General features: G+C 47.3%; 1 protein-coding gene across 3 annotated transcripts in view; it reads left to right on the top strand.

The window, feature by feature from the left end:
• Positions 1-17,436, top strand: part of POLR3B (RNA polymerase III subunit B) — a 527,519-nt gene that overhangs the window by 230,853 nt on the left and 279,230 nt on the right. For all 3 annotated transcript variants that reach the window (XR_003856035.1, XM_029597388.1, XM_029597387.1), the window contains one exon: positions 15,632-15,832. Coding sequence is in view for 2 of the 3 variants with exons in the window: in XM_029597388.1 (XP_029453248.1) it covers positions 15,632-15,832 (201 nt within the window). In the remaining variant the exon portion in view is untranslated. The remainder of the gene's footprint in view (positions 1-15,631; positions 15,833-17,436) is intronic.

The raw sequence follows: 17,436 nt of genomic DNA, 5'->3' as shown, positions 1-17,436 counted from the left end.
AAAGGAAATAGGGCAGCTTTTAAACTAGAACAAAGGGGAAAGCCGATAGTCGCTCAGCAGCACATGATTCAGAGAGAGAGGTATTTTCAAAGGATACTAATGACGCATTAGAATTAGGGCATCCCGACAGTGAGGTTCCAATAATAAGAAAAGTAGTCCAAGTGCCTATAACTAAAAACTCAGCTAAGCTAAAAAATTCTAACTTATCCTTATGAATTAAAAAGCAGAATGAAAATACAAACAAAAAACAAACTTTGAAATGTTTGTATGCTAATGCCAGAAATCTAAGAAGTAAGATGGGAGAATTAGAATGTACAGCAGTGAAAGATGACATAGACTTAATTGGCATCTCAGAGACATGATGGAAGGAGGATAACCAATGGGACAGTGCTATACTGGGGTACAAATTATATCGCAATGACAGAGAGGAGCACCCGGGAGGCGGTGTGGCGCTTTATGTCCGGGATGGCATGGAGTCCAACAGGATAAACATCCTGCATGAGACTAAATGCAAAATTGAATCTTTATGGGTAGAAATCCCTTGTGTGTCGGGGAAGACTATAGTGATAGGAGTACACTACCGTCCACCTGGTCAACATGGTGAGACGGACAGTGAAATGCTAAGAGAAATTAGGGAAGCTAACCAAATTGGTAGTGCGGTAATAATGGGAGACTTCAGTTACCCCAATATTGACTGGGTAAATGTATCATCGGGACACGCTGGATGGAATAAATGATAGCTTTATGGAGCAATTGGTTCAGGAACCAACGAGAGAGGGAGCAATTTTAGATCTAATTCTCAGTGGAGCACAGGACTTGGTGAGAGAGGTAACGGTGGTGGGGCCGCTTGGCAATAGTGATCATAATATGATCAAATTTGATTTAATGACTGGAAGAGGAACAGTGTGCAAATCCAAGGCTCTTGTGCTAAACTTTCAAAAGAGAAACTTTGATAAAATGAGAAAAATTGTTAGAAAAAAACTGAAAGGAGCAGCTACAAAAGTAAAAAATGTCCAAGAGGCGTGGTCATTGTTAAAAAAAAAAAAATACCATTCTAGAAGCACAGTCCAGATGTATTCCACACATTAAGAAAGGTGGAAAGAAGGCAAAACGATTACTGGCATGGTTAAAAGGGGAGGTGAAAGAAGCTATTTTAGCCAAAAGATCTTCATTCAAAAATTGGAAGAAGGATCCAACAGAAGAAAATAGGATAAAGCATAAACATTGGCAAGTTAAATGTAAGACATTGATAAGACAGGCTAAGAGAGAATTTGAAAAGAAGTTGGCTGTAGAGGCAAAAACTCACAGTAAAAACTTTTTTAAATGTATCCGAAGCAGAAAGCCTGTGAGGGAGTCAGTTGGACCGTTAGATGATCGAGGGGTTAAAGGGGCACTTAGAGAAGATAAGGCCATCGCGGAAAGATTAAATGATTTCTTTGCTTCGGTGTTTACTGAAGAGGATGTTGGGGAGGTACCCGTACTGGAGAAGGTTTTCATGGGTAATGAATCAGATGGACTGAATCAAATCACGGTGAACCTAGAAGATGTGGTAGGCCTGATTGACAAACTGAAGAGTAGTAAATCACCCGGACCGGATGGTATACACCCCAGAGTTCTGAAGGAACTAAAAAATTAAATTTCAGACCTATTAGTAAAAATTTGTAACTTATCATTAAAATCATCCATTGTACCTGAAGACTGGAGGATAGCAAATGTAACCCCAATATTTAAAAAGGGCTCCAGGGGCGATCCGGGAAACTACAGACCGGTTAGCCTGACTTCAGTGCCAGGAAAAATAGTGGAAAGTATTCTAAACATCAAAATCACAGAACATATAGAAAGACATGGTTTAATGGAACAAAGTCAGCATGGCTTTATCCAGGGCAAGTCTTGCCTCACAAATCTGCTTCACTTTTTTGAAGGAGTTAATAAACATGTAGATAAAGGTGAACCGGTAGAGATAGTATACTTGGATTTTCAGAAGGTGTTTGACAAAGTTCCTCATGAGAGGCTTCTAGGAAAAGTAAAAAGTCATGGGATAGGTGGCGATGTCCTTTCATGGATTGCAAACTGGCTAAAAGACAGGAAACAGAGAGTAGGATTAAATGGACAATTTTCTCAGTGGAAGGGAGTGGACAGTGGAGTGCCTCAGGGATCTGTATTGGGACCCTTACTTTTCAATATATTTATAAATGATCTGGAAAGAAATACAATGAGTGAGATAATCAAATTTGCAGATGACACAAAATTGTTCAGAGTAGTTAAATCATAAGCAGATTGTGATAAATTGCAGGAAGACCTTGTGAGACTGGAAAATTGGGCATCCAAATGGCAGATGAAATTTAATGTGGATAAGTGCAAGGTGATGCATATAGGGAAAAATAACCCATGCTATAATTACACAATGTTGGGTTCCATATTAGGTGCTATAACCCAAGAAAGAGATCTAGGTGTCATAGAGGATAACACATTGAAATCGTCGGTGCAGTGTGCTGCGGCAGTCAAAAAAGCAAACAGAATGTTGGGAATTATTAGAAAGGGAATGGTGAATAAAACGGAAAAAGTCATAATGCCTCTGTATCGCTCCATGGTGAGACCGCACCTTGAATACTGAGTACAATTCTGGTCGCCGCATCTCAAAAAAGATATAATTGCAATGGAGAAGGTACAGAGAAGGGCTACCAAAATAAGGGGAATGGAACAACTCCCCTATGAGGAAAGACTAAAGAGGTTAGGACTTTTCAGCTTGGAGAAGAGACGACTGAGGGGGGATATGATAGAGGTGTTTAAAATCATGAGAGGTCTAGAACGGGTAGATGTGAATCGGTTATTTACTCTTTCGGATAGTAGAAAGACTAGGGGGCACTCCATGAAGTTAGCATGGGGCACATTTAAAACTAATCGGAGAAAGTTCTTTTTTACTCAACGCACAATTAAACTCTGGAATTTGTTGCCAGAGGATGTGGTTAGTTCAGTTAGTATAGCTGTGTTTAAAAAGTGAGTGGATAAGTTCTTGGAGGAGAAGTCCATTACCTGCTATTAAGTTCACTTAGAGAATAGCCACTGCCATTAGCAATGGTAACATGGAATAGACTTAGGTTTTGGGTATTTGTCAGGTTCTTATGGCCTGGATTGGCCATTGTTGGAAACAAGATGCTGGGCTTCATGGACCCTTGGTCTGACCCAGTATGGCATTTTCTTATGTTCTTATGTATGGGAAAATAAGTGTGGGAGCTTGCTGGGCAAACTGGATGGGCCATTTGGTCTTTTTCTGCCGTCATTTCTATGTTTCTATGGGTAACCAGCATGGCGCAGCAGTTACTATCTTTAACAGAGATAGGAGTAACCTGCACAAAGCAGCAGTGTGGAAACTTGGTGATTAGCAGCTTGGGAAATAGCCAGAAGGAATAAGGAAGCAGACTCTGGCTGTTTCCTTTATATGCAGTTTTTATACAGTGAAAGAAAATTCAAACAAAATGCAGCTCACCTTAATTTCAGGTAGCACACAGACATCACACATAGCAGGTCTTTGCATAGAATGGATTCCTGTCTGCTCCTCCGGGCCTCTTTAACCCTTCTAGGTCCTGTACATTGGTGAGGGCTCTTCCCTTCACTCAGGATTCCTTGTGGGTCTGGATCTTAAGGCTGACTGGGCGAGAGAGCTGTGCCTGGTCACTTAAGGTGGTCTGAAGGAGTTTTCTGTAGACTCCTTCACATACCCTCCCCATCAGCTCACCCTTATTCAGATGAGCACCTGCCTGTACCAGGGATACCTCTCAGGACAGGAAATCCATATTGGTGTTTTCCTTTCCTGCTCTGTTGTTTTTTGTAGTTAAAGGGTTGTAGGGCCAGGACCATCTTATCACCTTCACATTGGATGTCTTATTTCTATTTATTGAAAACAGCGGTTGGTGGTCCATTACGAGTGTGAACTGCCAACCCAGCAGGTAGTAGCACAAGGCCTCTAAGGCCTACTTCACTGCCAAGTTCGTCTCCTCAACTTTTGACTTATGTCTTTACTGAGGCATCAGTTTCTAGCTAATGTATGCCACAGTATGTTCTTAGCCATCCTTCTTTTGGATTGACTGCTCCCAAGCCTACTTTTCAAGCATTAAACTGTACCATGAAGGGTTTGGTAAAGCCCAGACTTTGGAGCAGTTCGGAGCATAATACCTCTTTCAGAGCCTGGAAGGACTATCTTCTTCAGCTGACCACTGACCTTCTCCAATACTTTCTTCACCAACAGCCTTTTGAGAGGCTTCAGCAGCCTCTCTGAATAATTGGAATTAAATCTTCTATAATACCTTGTGATGCCTAGGAATACTCTCACTTCTGCTTTTGTTTATGGGGCTGGCACACAGGTGATAACCTCGATCTTCCTGGTCTGCAGATGAACCTTTCCCTTCCCCAGGATGTAGCCAAGATATTGCAACTTCTCCCCCCCCCCAGGCAGCACTTGTTAGGGTTGACCATCAGTCCTGCTTTCCTCAGACTGGTTACCATGGCCTGGACTTGGCTTAGGTGTGTCTTCTAATCTGGGCTGTACACCACGATGTCATCCCAATAGGCATCTGTGTATCCTTGATCTGGGTGGAGCAGGCAGTCAACCAAACACTGAAACACGCGGAGTGCCAAGGAGTCCAAAAGAGAGAACGGTGAATTGGAAAAGTCCCTCAGGGGTAGAGAATGCAGTCTTCTCCTTTGCCGCTGGCATGAGAGATACCTGCCAATACTCTTTTTTGTAAAATCAAGGTAGAGATGAACTGGGCTGATCCCAGATACTCAGCTCATCCACTTGAGGCGTCTGGTATGCGTCAAGTCTTGAGAGCTCGTTGACCTTTTTAAAGTCAATGCAGAACCTTATGCTGCCGTCTGGCTTTGGCACCAACACTATGGGCAAGGACCAGTCACTATTAGACTCCTCTATAACTCCGAGCCAGAGCATCTCCTTCACTTTGGTCTCAATGATGTGGTGCTTGGCCTCGAGAATCAGACAGAGTTGTTGCCACACAACAGTTCCAGGAGGTGTAATGATGTCATGCTGCACCAGGTGTGTATGACCCAGTAGGTTCAAGATGATCTCCTTGTATTGCTTCACCAGCTGCTTTGTCAGTTGTCTGTGCAGTGGAAAGCTGCTCTTTGAAAGGAATCTGGGTTTGGTCCACTTCAGGTCTGAGCTCTGGACCAAACTCCTCTTCTTGTACCACTCCTCACACCTGTGGAAGCCACTTCAGAAGGTTTATGTGGTAGATCTGAGTTTCCTTTCATTTATCAGGCTGGGCTGTTTTATAATTCACGGGCCCTGTTTTCTTCAAACCTTCATAGGGCCCTTGCCAATGGGCTAATAGCTTGCTTTCTGAAGAGAGGAGGAGGATGCAGTTGCCCGACTGGGAATAGTCGTTAGATCATGGGGTGATTAAAAGCTTGGGCTTGAGTAGCTTGAGCCTTCTCTAGGCACAGGCGAGACGTTTCACCAGCTTTTTTTTTTTTTTTTAGGCGATTCTTTACTCGGAGAATGTAGTCCTTGATCTGTCCAGGATTTCCTTTGTCTTCCCAAGTTTCCTGAGCTATGTTCAAAATTCCTCTCTGCCTCCTCCTATACAGTAGTTCAAAAGGGGAAAACCCCATTGAGCTTTGGGGCACTTCGCAGATTGCAAACCGTATGTAGGGTAGCAAGGAGTCCCAGATCTTGCCATCTTTGTCCACAAGTTTCCTCAACATTTGCTTGTGTCTGAAGTGCTCACTGCAAGTAATACCGAGGTCCGCAATCTTTATCTTAAGCAAGGTGCAGAGTTGTTTCATTACCTTGGACATGAACAGGGTCCCCTGATTAGTCAGGATCTCCTTGGGCAGCCCAAGTTGTGGAAAAACTTTCATTAGGGCGGTTGGCACTGTTGGGGTTTTCATGTTCTGTAGCGGTACTCTAAATTTCTTGTGGCATAGTCCAGAAAAACTAGGATGTAGTATATTTCCTAAAGTAGATCTCGTTAGTGGCTCCACAAGATCCATGCTCACTCTTTCAAAAGGGGTCTCGATTATGGACATTGGTATGAGAGGTGCCACCCGTACGCCTGCAGGCTTTGTGAGTTGGCAAGTAGGGCAGGACTGGCAATGATAGAGATCTAGATCATCCAAGGGAAAGAGTTCTAGAAAGCCCAATTCTTCATTTCCTGGCGTGTAGCCAGATGGACTCAGAACGAATGGGTATAGTATCCGCGTGCTAGCAGTTGGAGACTGATCTGACGTCAGCACGGGTGTATATATACCCCCACAGGAAGCGTAGCAACTTAGTAATTTCCGTCTCCAAAGCAGTTTGGAGAGCCTGCATGCTCGCTGAGCGTGTTTTCCAAATCTACTTTCTATTTTCTACTTTCTTTCAACTAAAACTTCTACAGCATCGAGCCCCGCACTCCTGCGGTGATACCCTAAGGTCCCTCCCCCAGTAGAGTTTCCCGGGGTGATTTCCGTGATCCCCCGGAGGTTTAAGTCCTCGGTCCGGTGGCCGAATCGCGGCAGGGACCTAGCCCCCGGGAGAGGTTCGGGTGAGGTGGACGAGGCAGCGGGTGCATATCCTCAAACGCGGCGGTGAAGGTACTTGCCCTCTCCCACCGCAGCCGGGAAGCGCCGAGGATCAGGTAAGGCGTACATCTCTTATTTCTGGTCTCCGAGGAACAGAGGATCGGCGGCGTGGCACGCCATGGAGGACGCCATTTTGTGGGCCTTGTTCAGGTATTGAGCGCCCGTAATAGGCGCAGCTCTATGACTAAGCGCATATTATATTCCTTATTGTGCGTATATTGCCTTATTACTGAGAGCATATTGCATACCATTGAGCGTGTATTGCTAACCGCTTATTGCTGAAAGCCTATTGAATGCCATTGAGCGTGTATTGCTAACCGCTTATTGCTGAGAGCCTGTTGAATGCCATTGAGCGTGTATTGCTCACCGCTTATTGCTGAGAGCATATTGAATACCATTGAGCGTGTATTGCTCACCGCTTGTTGCTGAGAGCCTATTGAATACCACTGAGCGTGTATTGCTAACCGCTTATTGCTGAGAGCATATTGAATACCATTGAGCGTGTATTGCTAACCGCCTATTGCTGAGAGCAGATTGCATATCATTTAGCGTATATTGCTAGCCGCATATGGCTGAGCGCTTGTCTATATTGCTGCCGCATATTCTTCTTAAGCGCCTGTTCTATTACGCATATATAGCTGCCGCATATTATTAAGCGCCTGTTGTATTAAGCGCATATTGCTGCCGCGTATTATTATTGTGTGCCTGTTCTATTAAGCGTATATTGTTGCCGCTTTTCATTCAGCGCATACTTTTCAATGGAACAGAACGCCTCAGCGTCTTCAGCGGGGGCGCCGCCTGCCTCCGGCATTAAAGCCCTCGGCCTCTGCTCTGCATGCCAGCTTCGAGCCACGCACAGTGAAGAGCCAGACTCCCTATGTGCCCAATGTGAGGAGGCCGGGGGACCCTCGGGCCAGGACCAGTCTCAGCCACAATTTGCTGACATTTCCCCAGGGGCTACCCTGGATTTAGCGGGCAGTCTCGACCAATCGGGAATCCCGGGGGATCTTGTACCCCGGCGATTAGAGGCTGCGTCAATTTCCTGGGTGGATCTCTTTAAGGGGATTCATGCCTTTGTACAGATGCAAACGGCTTCCCGTCCAGGCCCTGCGGTTCCTGCTGTTCCTGTTGTTTCTGCGGTGGCGGCTCCTGCGGATCCTGTTCCTGGACCCTCACGCCCTTATCATGAGCGGGACCTCCCGCCGCTGGACAGCCCAGATCAGTCAGACCAGGAGTTTTCACAGGACGAGTCCGAACTCCCAGACGAGGGGGAACTTCCCCCAGGGATTGAGCCATATCGAACCATGAGGCGGTTCTTCCCTAAGGAGGATCTCTCCGACCTGGTGTCTCAGTGTCTGGCGGAGTTGGATATTACAGGTCCCAGCGCTACGATACCTTTGACGCAGAACCCCCTGCTGGAAGGTCTTCGTCCTACAGCCCGCCATTTTCCATTCTTGCAAGCAGCACAACAACTGATAGATTTAGAATGGGCGGCACCAGCGGCTTCCTTCAAAGGGGGCTGGGCCCTGACGGGCATGTACCCATTGGCACCGGCTATCCAGGACCTGCTGGCGTGCCCTCAGGTGGACGCCTTGATTAGCGCTGTGGTCAAGCCTCATGACCGGCGACTGGACGCCATTCTGAAACAGACCTTTGAGGTGGCAGCTCTCTCTTTGCGGATTGCAACCTGCTGCCCAGTGGTGACGCGTGCCTGTTTGTCACAGGTCAGGAACAATGCTCCAGCAGCTGACATGGAGTCCGCTCTCTCGTTCCTCACGGATGCTGCATCAGATCTAGTCCGGACAACAGCCAAGGGGATCTCATCCTCCGTAGCCGCCAGGAGGCAGCTCTGGATCCGGAAATGGTCAGCTGATGTGCCTTCAAAGACACGCCTCACCAGATTGCCCTTTAAGGGCTCTTTCCTATTTGGCAGCGACCTTGATAAACTGGCCAGTACATGGGGCGCCTCTCCAGTGCCTAGACTGCCGGAAGATCGGTTCAGAAGGAACCAGCGCGCCTTTCCAAGGACATCCAGGGGTAGAAGCTCCCAGCGCTTCGTTCCCTACAGGAGTCGCTATCAGGCACCTCGTCCTCAGTCCCGGAATCAGTCCTTTCGGACCAAGCAGCGTAAGAGGGGAGCAGGCCCGGGCTCAGGTCCTGGCCGCACCTCACAATGAGAATCCGCCGATCCATCTGGGGGACGGAGCCATAGGGGGCAGGTTAACCCTCTTCTACCCCAGATGGGTCGAGATTACGTCGGACCAGTGGGTCCTCGCCATCATCCGAGAGGGGTATTATCTGGACTTTCAACATCTCCCTCCGGACAAGTTTGTGGAATCTTCATGTCCCATACACAAGAAGGCGGCATTGGAAGCTACCTTGGCGAGGCTCCTGTCCTTGAAAGCCATCATCCCAGTACCTGCCTGGGAAGTGAATTCTGGACAATATTCCATTTATTTCATAGTACCCAAGAAAGGGGGCACCTTTCGGCCTGTACTGGACCTCAAGTCAGTCAATCGATACTTACGGGTCCCGAGGTTTCGCATGGAAACTCTGCGCTCCGTCAAGACGGCAGTACAGCCAGGAGAATTCCTCATGGCCTTAGACTTGTCGGAAGCCTATCTGCATATCCCGATCCATCCGGCTCATCAGCGCTATCTACGCTTCAAGGTTCTGGGTCACCACTTCCAATTCCGGGCTCTGCCCTTCGGATTGGCCACATCACCACGGACTTTCACCAAGGTGGTTGTCGTGGTAGCAGCGGCTCTCAGACGGGAAGGAATTCTGGTCCATCCCTACCTAGACGACTGGCTGATCAGGGCGAAATCACGAGAGGAGAGCCATTGGGCAACCGACAGAGTGATCGCCCTTCTGGAAAGCTTGGGCTGGGTAATCAACCTCAGCAAGAGTTGCTTACAGCCTTCCCAGTCACTAGAATACCTGGGAGTACAGTTCGACACGCAGGCAGACACAGTCAGTCTCACTACCAAGAGAAGGTTGAAACTTCAGACGCGTATCCAGTACTTGATGGGAGCCAGTCGGCCCATAGCTTGGGATTATCTGCAGGTTCATGGTCTCATGGCATCCACCCTGGAAGTGGTACCTTGGGCAAGGGCCGATTATGAGACCTCTACAACACTCCCTGCTCTCTCGCTGGAGCCCTCGTCTACGGAACTATTCCACGCACCTACCTCTGTCTGCCAGAGTCCGGACACAGTTACGGTGGTGGCTGCAGTCCAACTACATGAGCAAGGGGTCGAGGATGTCCTCCCCCACGTGGACTCTGCTCACCACAGATGCCAGCCTGAGCGGCTGGGGAGCACACTGCGAAGGACTCACCGCACAAGGGCGGTGGCACGGAGAAGAGTCAGCGTGGAAAATCAACAGTCTAGAGGCTCGGGCAGTCCGATTGGCATGCCTTCGATTTGCTCACAAACTGAGGAACAGAGCAGTCAGAGTGATGTCCGACAACGCCACCACGGTGGCATACATCAACCGTCAGGGCGGAACCAGAAGCCGACAAGTATCTCTGGAGATCGCCCCACTGATGGTTTGGGCAGAGGCGAATCTTCAGGACATCTCCGCCGTCCACATTGCCGGGAAGGACAACACCACGGCAGACTTCCTCAGCAGAGAAAGCCTAAATCCGGGAGAGTGGCAGCTGTCACCCACAGCCTTCCAGATGATTGTGGATCACTGGGGGATTCCGGACATGGATTTACTGGCGGACAAGTCCAATGCTCAAGTACCCAGATTCTTCAGCCGCAAGCGCGATCTGTTCTCCCACGGAATCGATGCCCTGGTGCAGCCATGGCCTCCAGGGACTCTGCTATACGCCTTTCCTCCGTGGCCTCTGCTGGGCGCCATCATCCACAAGATTCAGAAACACCGGGGCCTAGTTCTTCTAGTGGCACCAGACTGGCCAAGAAGACCCTGGTACGCAGACATGAGAAGACTACTGGCAGGGGAGCCCCTTCCCCTGCCTCCTCTCCGGGACCTTCTACGTCAAGCTCCTATTCTCCACGAGGATCCAGCTCAATTCTCTCTTACGGTCTGGCCATTGAGAGGGCTAGACTGAAGAAAAGAGGTTACTCGGAGCCCGTGATAGATACACTCCTCCGAGCTCGCAAGTTTTCCACATCCCTCACCTATGTAAGGATCTGGAGAGTATTTGAAGCATGGTGCGTTACTCATGGCACCAATCCACATGCGACCACAATTCCTATTGTTCTGGATTTCCTGCAGGATGGGCTTCAGAAGGGTCTCTCCCTCAGCTCCATCAAAGTGCAGGTGGCTGCACTGTCTTGCTATGGTCCCAGGAGGGATGGCAAGACCATCGCCAAGCACCCAGATGTCTCTCGCTTCCTGCAAGGAGTCAAGCATATTCGTCCACCATTGAAGTGGCCTGTGCCCTTATGGAACCTCAACCTTGTTTTGGATTTCCTCGCGGGATCCACCTTCAGACCCCTTCGGGGCCTTTCTCTCCGTTCTCTAACCTTGAAGATGGTGTTTTTGCTGGCTGTATGTTCAGCACGCCGCATATCAGAGCTACAGGCACTGTCCTGCCGGGATCCATTTCTCAGAATCGCTCCTAAGGCTATCCATCTTTGCACGGTTCCCTCCTTTCTACCGAAAGTGGTTTCACAGTTTCATCTTAACCAAACCATATCCTTGCCTACCACGGCGGGTTTGAAGAAATCTGAAGAAGGGCGCTTATTGCGCCATCTCGACATAGGCAGATTGCTGTCCAGATATCTGGAAGTGACACAAGGACTACGAAAGACGGACCATCTGTTCGTCCTACACAGCGGGAAGAAGCAAGGTGAAGCGGCCTCGCGGCCCACCATCGCCCGCTGGATTAAAGAAGTTATCAGAGCAGCTTACGTGGAGGCCGGGAAGTCTCCGCCTCTACAAGTCAAGGCTCATTCTACCAGAGCACAAGCGGCATCTTGGGCAGAATCCAGGATGCTGTCGCCTGCAGAAATCTGTAAAGCGGTGACGTGGTCCTCCTCCATACCTTCTCCAGGTTCTACCATCTGGATGTCCGGGCCAGGGAGGACTCCGCATTTGCGAGGGCGGTACTACATGGTCCACAGGCAGCCTCCTGCCCAGGCTGGGAGTAAAGCTTTTGTGCATCCCATTCGTTCTGAGTCCATCTGGCTACACGCCAGGAAATGTTGAGATTACTTACCTGATAATCTCCTTTTCCTTAGTGTATTTATTTATTTTATTTTATTTAACATTTTTTTATACCGATATTCTTGTAACAAGTTACAAATCACTTCGGTTTACATTGAAACGAAAAACATAGCATAAAGGAGTCTGCAATTATGCATTACATTAAACAAGGAATAACAAACTTGGAAAAAGCTGAAAAACAACCAGTGTGTGTAGACAGATGGACTCAGCATCCCGCCCAGCTGCCTGTGTACATGGGTTTCACCGATTCAAGGTAAGCCATGTCATCTGTTTCCATAAGAGCGTACACTCTACCAGGTGTCAACGCCTTCCGATTGGGAATGCTGGCGGTCTCCAGCTACTATCAATCGGTCAGGGGAATCCTGTTTCACTTTTCACTGAGCGTCAGTACACACATCCATAACAGCTTTTGCAAGGAAGATTACTAAGTTGCTACGCTTCCTGTGGGGGTATATATACACCCGTGCTGACGTCAGATCCGTCTCCAACTGCTAGCACGCGGATACTATACCCATTCGTTCTGAGTCCATCTGTCTACACTAAGGAAAAGGAGATTATCAGGTAAGTTATCTCAACATTGTTGTGACTGGATGAACCTGTTGGATAGCCAAGGAAGAACTCCCATCTTAACTTTTTATTGGCCAACCGAGGTCTTCAATTGTTACCCGGCTTCTTGGATACTGCCTTTGGGTCCCCATGTATGTATACCAGGGTTATTACTCTGTCGTCGTCAATCCAGACTCACTTCACTAACTCTCTTCGAACAAGCATTTTCACACTCCCAGAGTCCACCAATGCTTGAGTTGGAATGCCATCTAGCTCAACTGCAATCACAAAAATAGAGACTCCCTGGCTGGAGACATCCACAAAATTGCAAAAGTGTCTGGCCACAGCATTAACACCCATGGGTTCATCTTTCCTGTGGGAACCATCTCTGGCAAAATGGCCCCTTTCTCCACAGATTAAACATGGTGGTCCAGCTGAGGATTGCAGTTGAGGAGAGAAGTCCAGCTGGATCTGTGTTACTGGTTGTTGGAGCCTCTGGCTCTTAGGACTCTGTCATACTCTACGTGGGTTGAGTGGTGGGTCTGGCATACTCTGGGCCTGATAATAGGCTTCCGCTACTGCCAGCGCTTTTTCAACCATAAGGTTTGGGTGTCTGCAGACCCACCGCCATGTAGGCTGTTCTAGGCTATCTAGGAACTGTTCCAGCAGAACTGTTTGGCTTCCCTTCCACGTGCAACTATTTCCAAGTGACATCTTTAAGTCTGTGGAATAGGTTCCTTAGGTTTTCTCCAGCATGTAGAACTCCTTGCTGAAATTGCTGTCGATAGGCTTCTGGGGTGAGTCCCGCTCTCTCGAGACTGGCAGTCTTGACTTCCTGGTATGTGGCCCTGCCTTCCAGATTGACTATTTGGAAGACATCTTGACTACTCCCTGAGAGTAGATACCCTAGATAGGTAGCCCACCTGTTCTCTGGCCAGCCTGTCAGTCGAGTGGTATATTCAAACTTTTTCAGGAAACCATCGGGGTCTTCTCCTGGGGTCACCTTAAGCAGTGTCTGTGACACAGGAGGTGGACTTGTTACAGTGATTTGCACAGCTTGTGTTATCTGTGTTACGCTTATGCTGCTGCATCACCTGCTCTCACAATGCCTGCTGATCAATTTGCGTTTGCAGGCCACCCTGTAATTGTTGCTGCTCTACAGCAAGGACCTAGATCACCTCCATCTTCCCTGCTTACCAAGCTGCCTCCAAACTACATTACCTGTCTGGGGGGAGGAGAAACAAACAAACAAAAAAAACCTGCTGACCTGTCCGGCCTTTACTGCTTGATTCCTGACTGCACAGGCGGGGCTAGCCCACTTGGCCTGTTGTATGAAAGCTGGGTGGGTGAAATCGGAAGGCCCCAGGAAAAAGAAAAAGCTCTGCAGGGTTTTGTTTTCTTCTTGTGCTGCTGTGGCTGTAGGCTCTTGCCTGTGCTTCCCTCTTTAGCAAGAGATGTCACTGCTGCTACCATATGTGGCAATTTGGCAATAGTGGCTTGGGAACAGCCAGAAGGAATGAGAAGGCAGACGCTGGCTGTTTCCTTTATGTGCAAATTATTTACAGTGAAAGAAAAGTCAAAACAAAGAGATGCAGCTCACACAGACATCTTTGCAAAACATGGGTTCCTGTCTGCTCCTGGGGGCCTCTCTAACCCTTGTACACTGGTGAGGGGCTCCTCCCTTCACCCAGGATTCCTCGCAGGTCTGGATCTTAAGGAGGACCAGGTGAGACATCTGTCCCTTAAGGTAGTCTGAGGGAGTTTTCAATAGACTCCCTCGCAGGTGGTTACTGCCATATGAAACTTGCTGGGAAGACTGGATGGACCATTTGGTCTTTTTCTGCTGTCATTACTATGTTACTATATTTAGAGATTTCTTTTCCTGGTTTGTCTTGCTGTGGTTTGGGATTGCTGTGCTTTTATCTCCTTTTGCACCGTCTACTAGTACTATATTTATAATTTCTAAAGCATTATTAGACATGCACAGTGTCGAACAGATACATCTGTGGAGCTTAGAATTAGTCAAGACTAACATATATGACAAAGAAGATTATATGGGAAGAGTATTTATTGTAGAGAAGTGGTTATGAAGTGAGTTTTAGTCTGGATTTGAGCATGGCTCATTGCCTTGGGGAAGTCTATTCCAAGTATATGGTGCAGCAAGGTGGAAAGTGCAGAGTTGGGAATTTTGGTGGAGGATAAAGTCACAGATAAGTGACGTGCTCAGTGAGTGGAGAACATGAGGACGGATGTAGGAGGAGAGAAGATAGGTAATGAGGAGCTTATACTGTATGCGGATGCAGATGGAGAGCCCATATAATGACTTGAGAAGAGGGGTTACATATCCATAGTGATACCGAGGGAAGATTAGTTGTGCAGCTGAATTTTGAATTGATTGCAATAGACAAAGATGGTTCAGTGAGAGGCCCATGAAGAGCAAGTTGCTGCAGACAAAGCCACTCTTTTCTTCCCTTGTACTATACAGTACTTAAGGAGATGTAGGACTACAAATAGAAAAATCTGAAAAGTGCACTCATGGCTCACCTTACAGTGGATTGTGGGGGAAAAAAGTATTTATTTATCTATTTAGAACTTGCCTATCAAATATTCCTAGGTGATATACAAAAGAACACACATAATAATCATATGAAATTCAAATAAAAAAGGTAGAAAAATAAATTCTAAAATCAATAAAAAAAACAAACCATAAAATATAGTAATAGGACAACATTAGTATATTCATGCCTACACATATAAAAAATGATAAATTGAAAAGCATTTGTCAGTAAGTGACCTTATTCTAGGTATTTGATTAAATCACCACTCTCCCCTTCATCCTCCACCCGTTTACCAGGATGGTTTGCCAGGGCATTCTAAGCAACCCTCACTGAGCCAGGTGCCTCCTCTAAAGTGCACCCTAGGCTCTTAGACTGTTAGAAGCCACCATGCTAGAGATAATTTGAACCTAGGCATACCATCTCCTTAACATACCCCACACATTATTTTTAAGGAATGTTTTCCCCAATTCTTTATTTGTCTTTAGAAGAGAAACGTGTAAGGGAAAGAAATGGATAAATTAACGTGTGTAGAAGGGTGCTTGATCAGTGTTTATGTCACACAGATGTGACATGTGCTTTAATGCATAGAGAAGTCAGGCTGGTTGGGGCAACAAGAACTTATAAATGCCAAAAATGTTGGGAGAAAAATTGTCATCCATATAACCCTTGAGCAACTGACTGTGCTGTCAAAATGAGAAGTAATGGACATTCTAGAAAAGAATCTAACACTCCTTATTCTTTTATTTTAGGGAAACTGGTCACTGAAGAGATTTAAGATGGAGCGTCAGGGTGTAACTCAGGTCTTATCTCGCCTGTCTTACATATCTGCCCTGGGCATGATGACCAGGATATCTTCTCAGTTTGAAAAAACCAGGAAAGTGAGCGGTCCACGTTCTCTGCAGCCCTCACAGTGGGGTATGCTGTGCCCTTCAGACACACCTGAAGGAGAGGTAAGGTCACAGGGAACAGGTCCTAACCTTCCAAGAGTTTGTGGTTTGGAAACTGCAGGAGACTGTTGCATCGTCTTTCTTTCCTGCCTCCACAAGCTGCTTCTGTCTTCCTGCCTCTCCCATCCTTTTGCATGCCAATGCTGATGCTGCTGCTCCCTAATCTTTGCTGCAAGCTGACGCTACTGCTACTGTGTGGCTCTGTGTAAATTGTGTATCTGTGGTAGTAATTTTACTCTCAAAAACAGATACACTCTCTGGTACCAGCTGACTTGCTCTACCTAAAGCCACATGGTAGATGAGCCACTAGGAGCATTCTTAGAGAGGAGAGAGGCAGAAATCACTTCTGGATGAGAGAGGAGGAGCAGAAATCTGATATGGGTGGGAAGAAGGTGTCAGAAAAGGCATGGAGGTGGGGAGAAGCAGTAACAACCTGCTAAGAGAAGAAGGGCAAGAGGCAATAGCAACCTCAGATGTGTTGATTGGGATAAAAAGGGGGAACAGCATTGTGGGAAAGAGGGGGAGAGGCAGTAGCAATCTTGGGCCTAGAGCCACTTAGCCACGATGTTTTTTTCACGGGAGAAGCGCCACTGTTGCGGAGAGATGTAGCTGAAGTAGTGGGGTCCCGGAGAGATGTAGCTGAAGTAGTGGGATCCCTGCCCTGAAAAAAGGCCGTGGCTCTGTAGTGTGTTCTTTTGTTTCATGGTCAAACACCGCCATCACCCTAAAATAATGAAGCTATGCAACAAAAAGGGGAAGTTGAGTGGGATTCAGGGCTGATCCCTGCCTCAAGGCTGCCTCTCAAGGCAGCCCCAACTCCCTCAAAGTTAAAAAGTCCGGTCTTCCCACCCCATTACCCCAAATAGTAAAGCAATAAGAAGCCCCTCCTTTCCCTCCAAATAGTAGGAAAAATAGTAAAACTGCCCCTCCCTCACCTTTAAAATTAATAGAGGGTCCCGCATCGAAGCTGGGGTGCCCCCTCCCACTCAGCCTAGTTGGCGCCATTTTTCAAAATGGCACCAACCTCATCTTGCCGCAGCCATGTGCCTGGAGGAAGGTCAGGTTGGTGCCATTTTGAAAAATAGCATCGACCGGGTGCAAGGGGGCGCCCTGGCTCTGTCACTGGACCCTCTACTAATTTTAAAGGTTCGTGAGGGGGCCACCTTACTATTTTTCCTACTATTCAGGGTGGATGGGGGACCAGGGGTGCTACTTATTACTACTACTATTTGGGAGGGGGGGACATGTGCTTTAAACGATTTGTTAACTTTGGGGGAGTTGGGATGTCTTCGGATTGCAGCCCTGGGTTGAGACAGGGCAGCTCTAACCCCCACTCAATCTCTCTTTTTTGGTGTGCAACTATTTCTATTTTCCAGCTCTTTAAATTTAGGCGGGAATCTCGGGACCCGGATTGGGGGCTTGGGCATTCCACCTCACATTTACCACTTTTCAAAGAGGTGTAGCTATTTTATCAAAGCTGACCACCACCTTGGTCAGCTGCAATAAAATATTTGCATCAAATTTCCTGTTAATGATTTTCTTTGCATTATTCATGAATGAAAATCGCATGCAAGAAGTCATCGTAATGGGGAGGGTACCTGGGTAAG

The sequence above is a fragment of the Rhinatrema bivittatum genome, chromosome 4, assembly GCF_901001135.1.
Source record: "Rhinatrema bivittatum chromosome 4, aRhiBiv1.1, whole genome shotgun sequence".
NCBI lineage: Eukaryota > Metazoa > Chordata > Amphibia > Gymnophiona > Rhinatrematidae > Rhinatrema > Rhinatrema bivittatum.
This window is presented reverse-complemented; position numbering and strand designations above follow the sequence as displayed.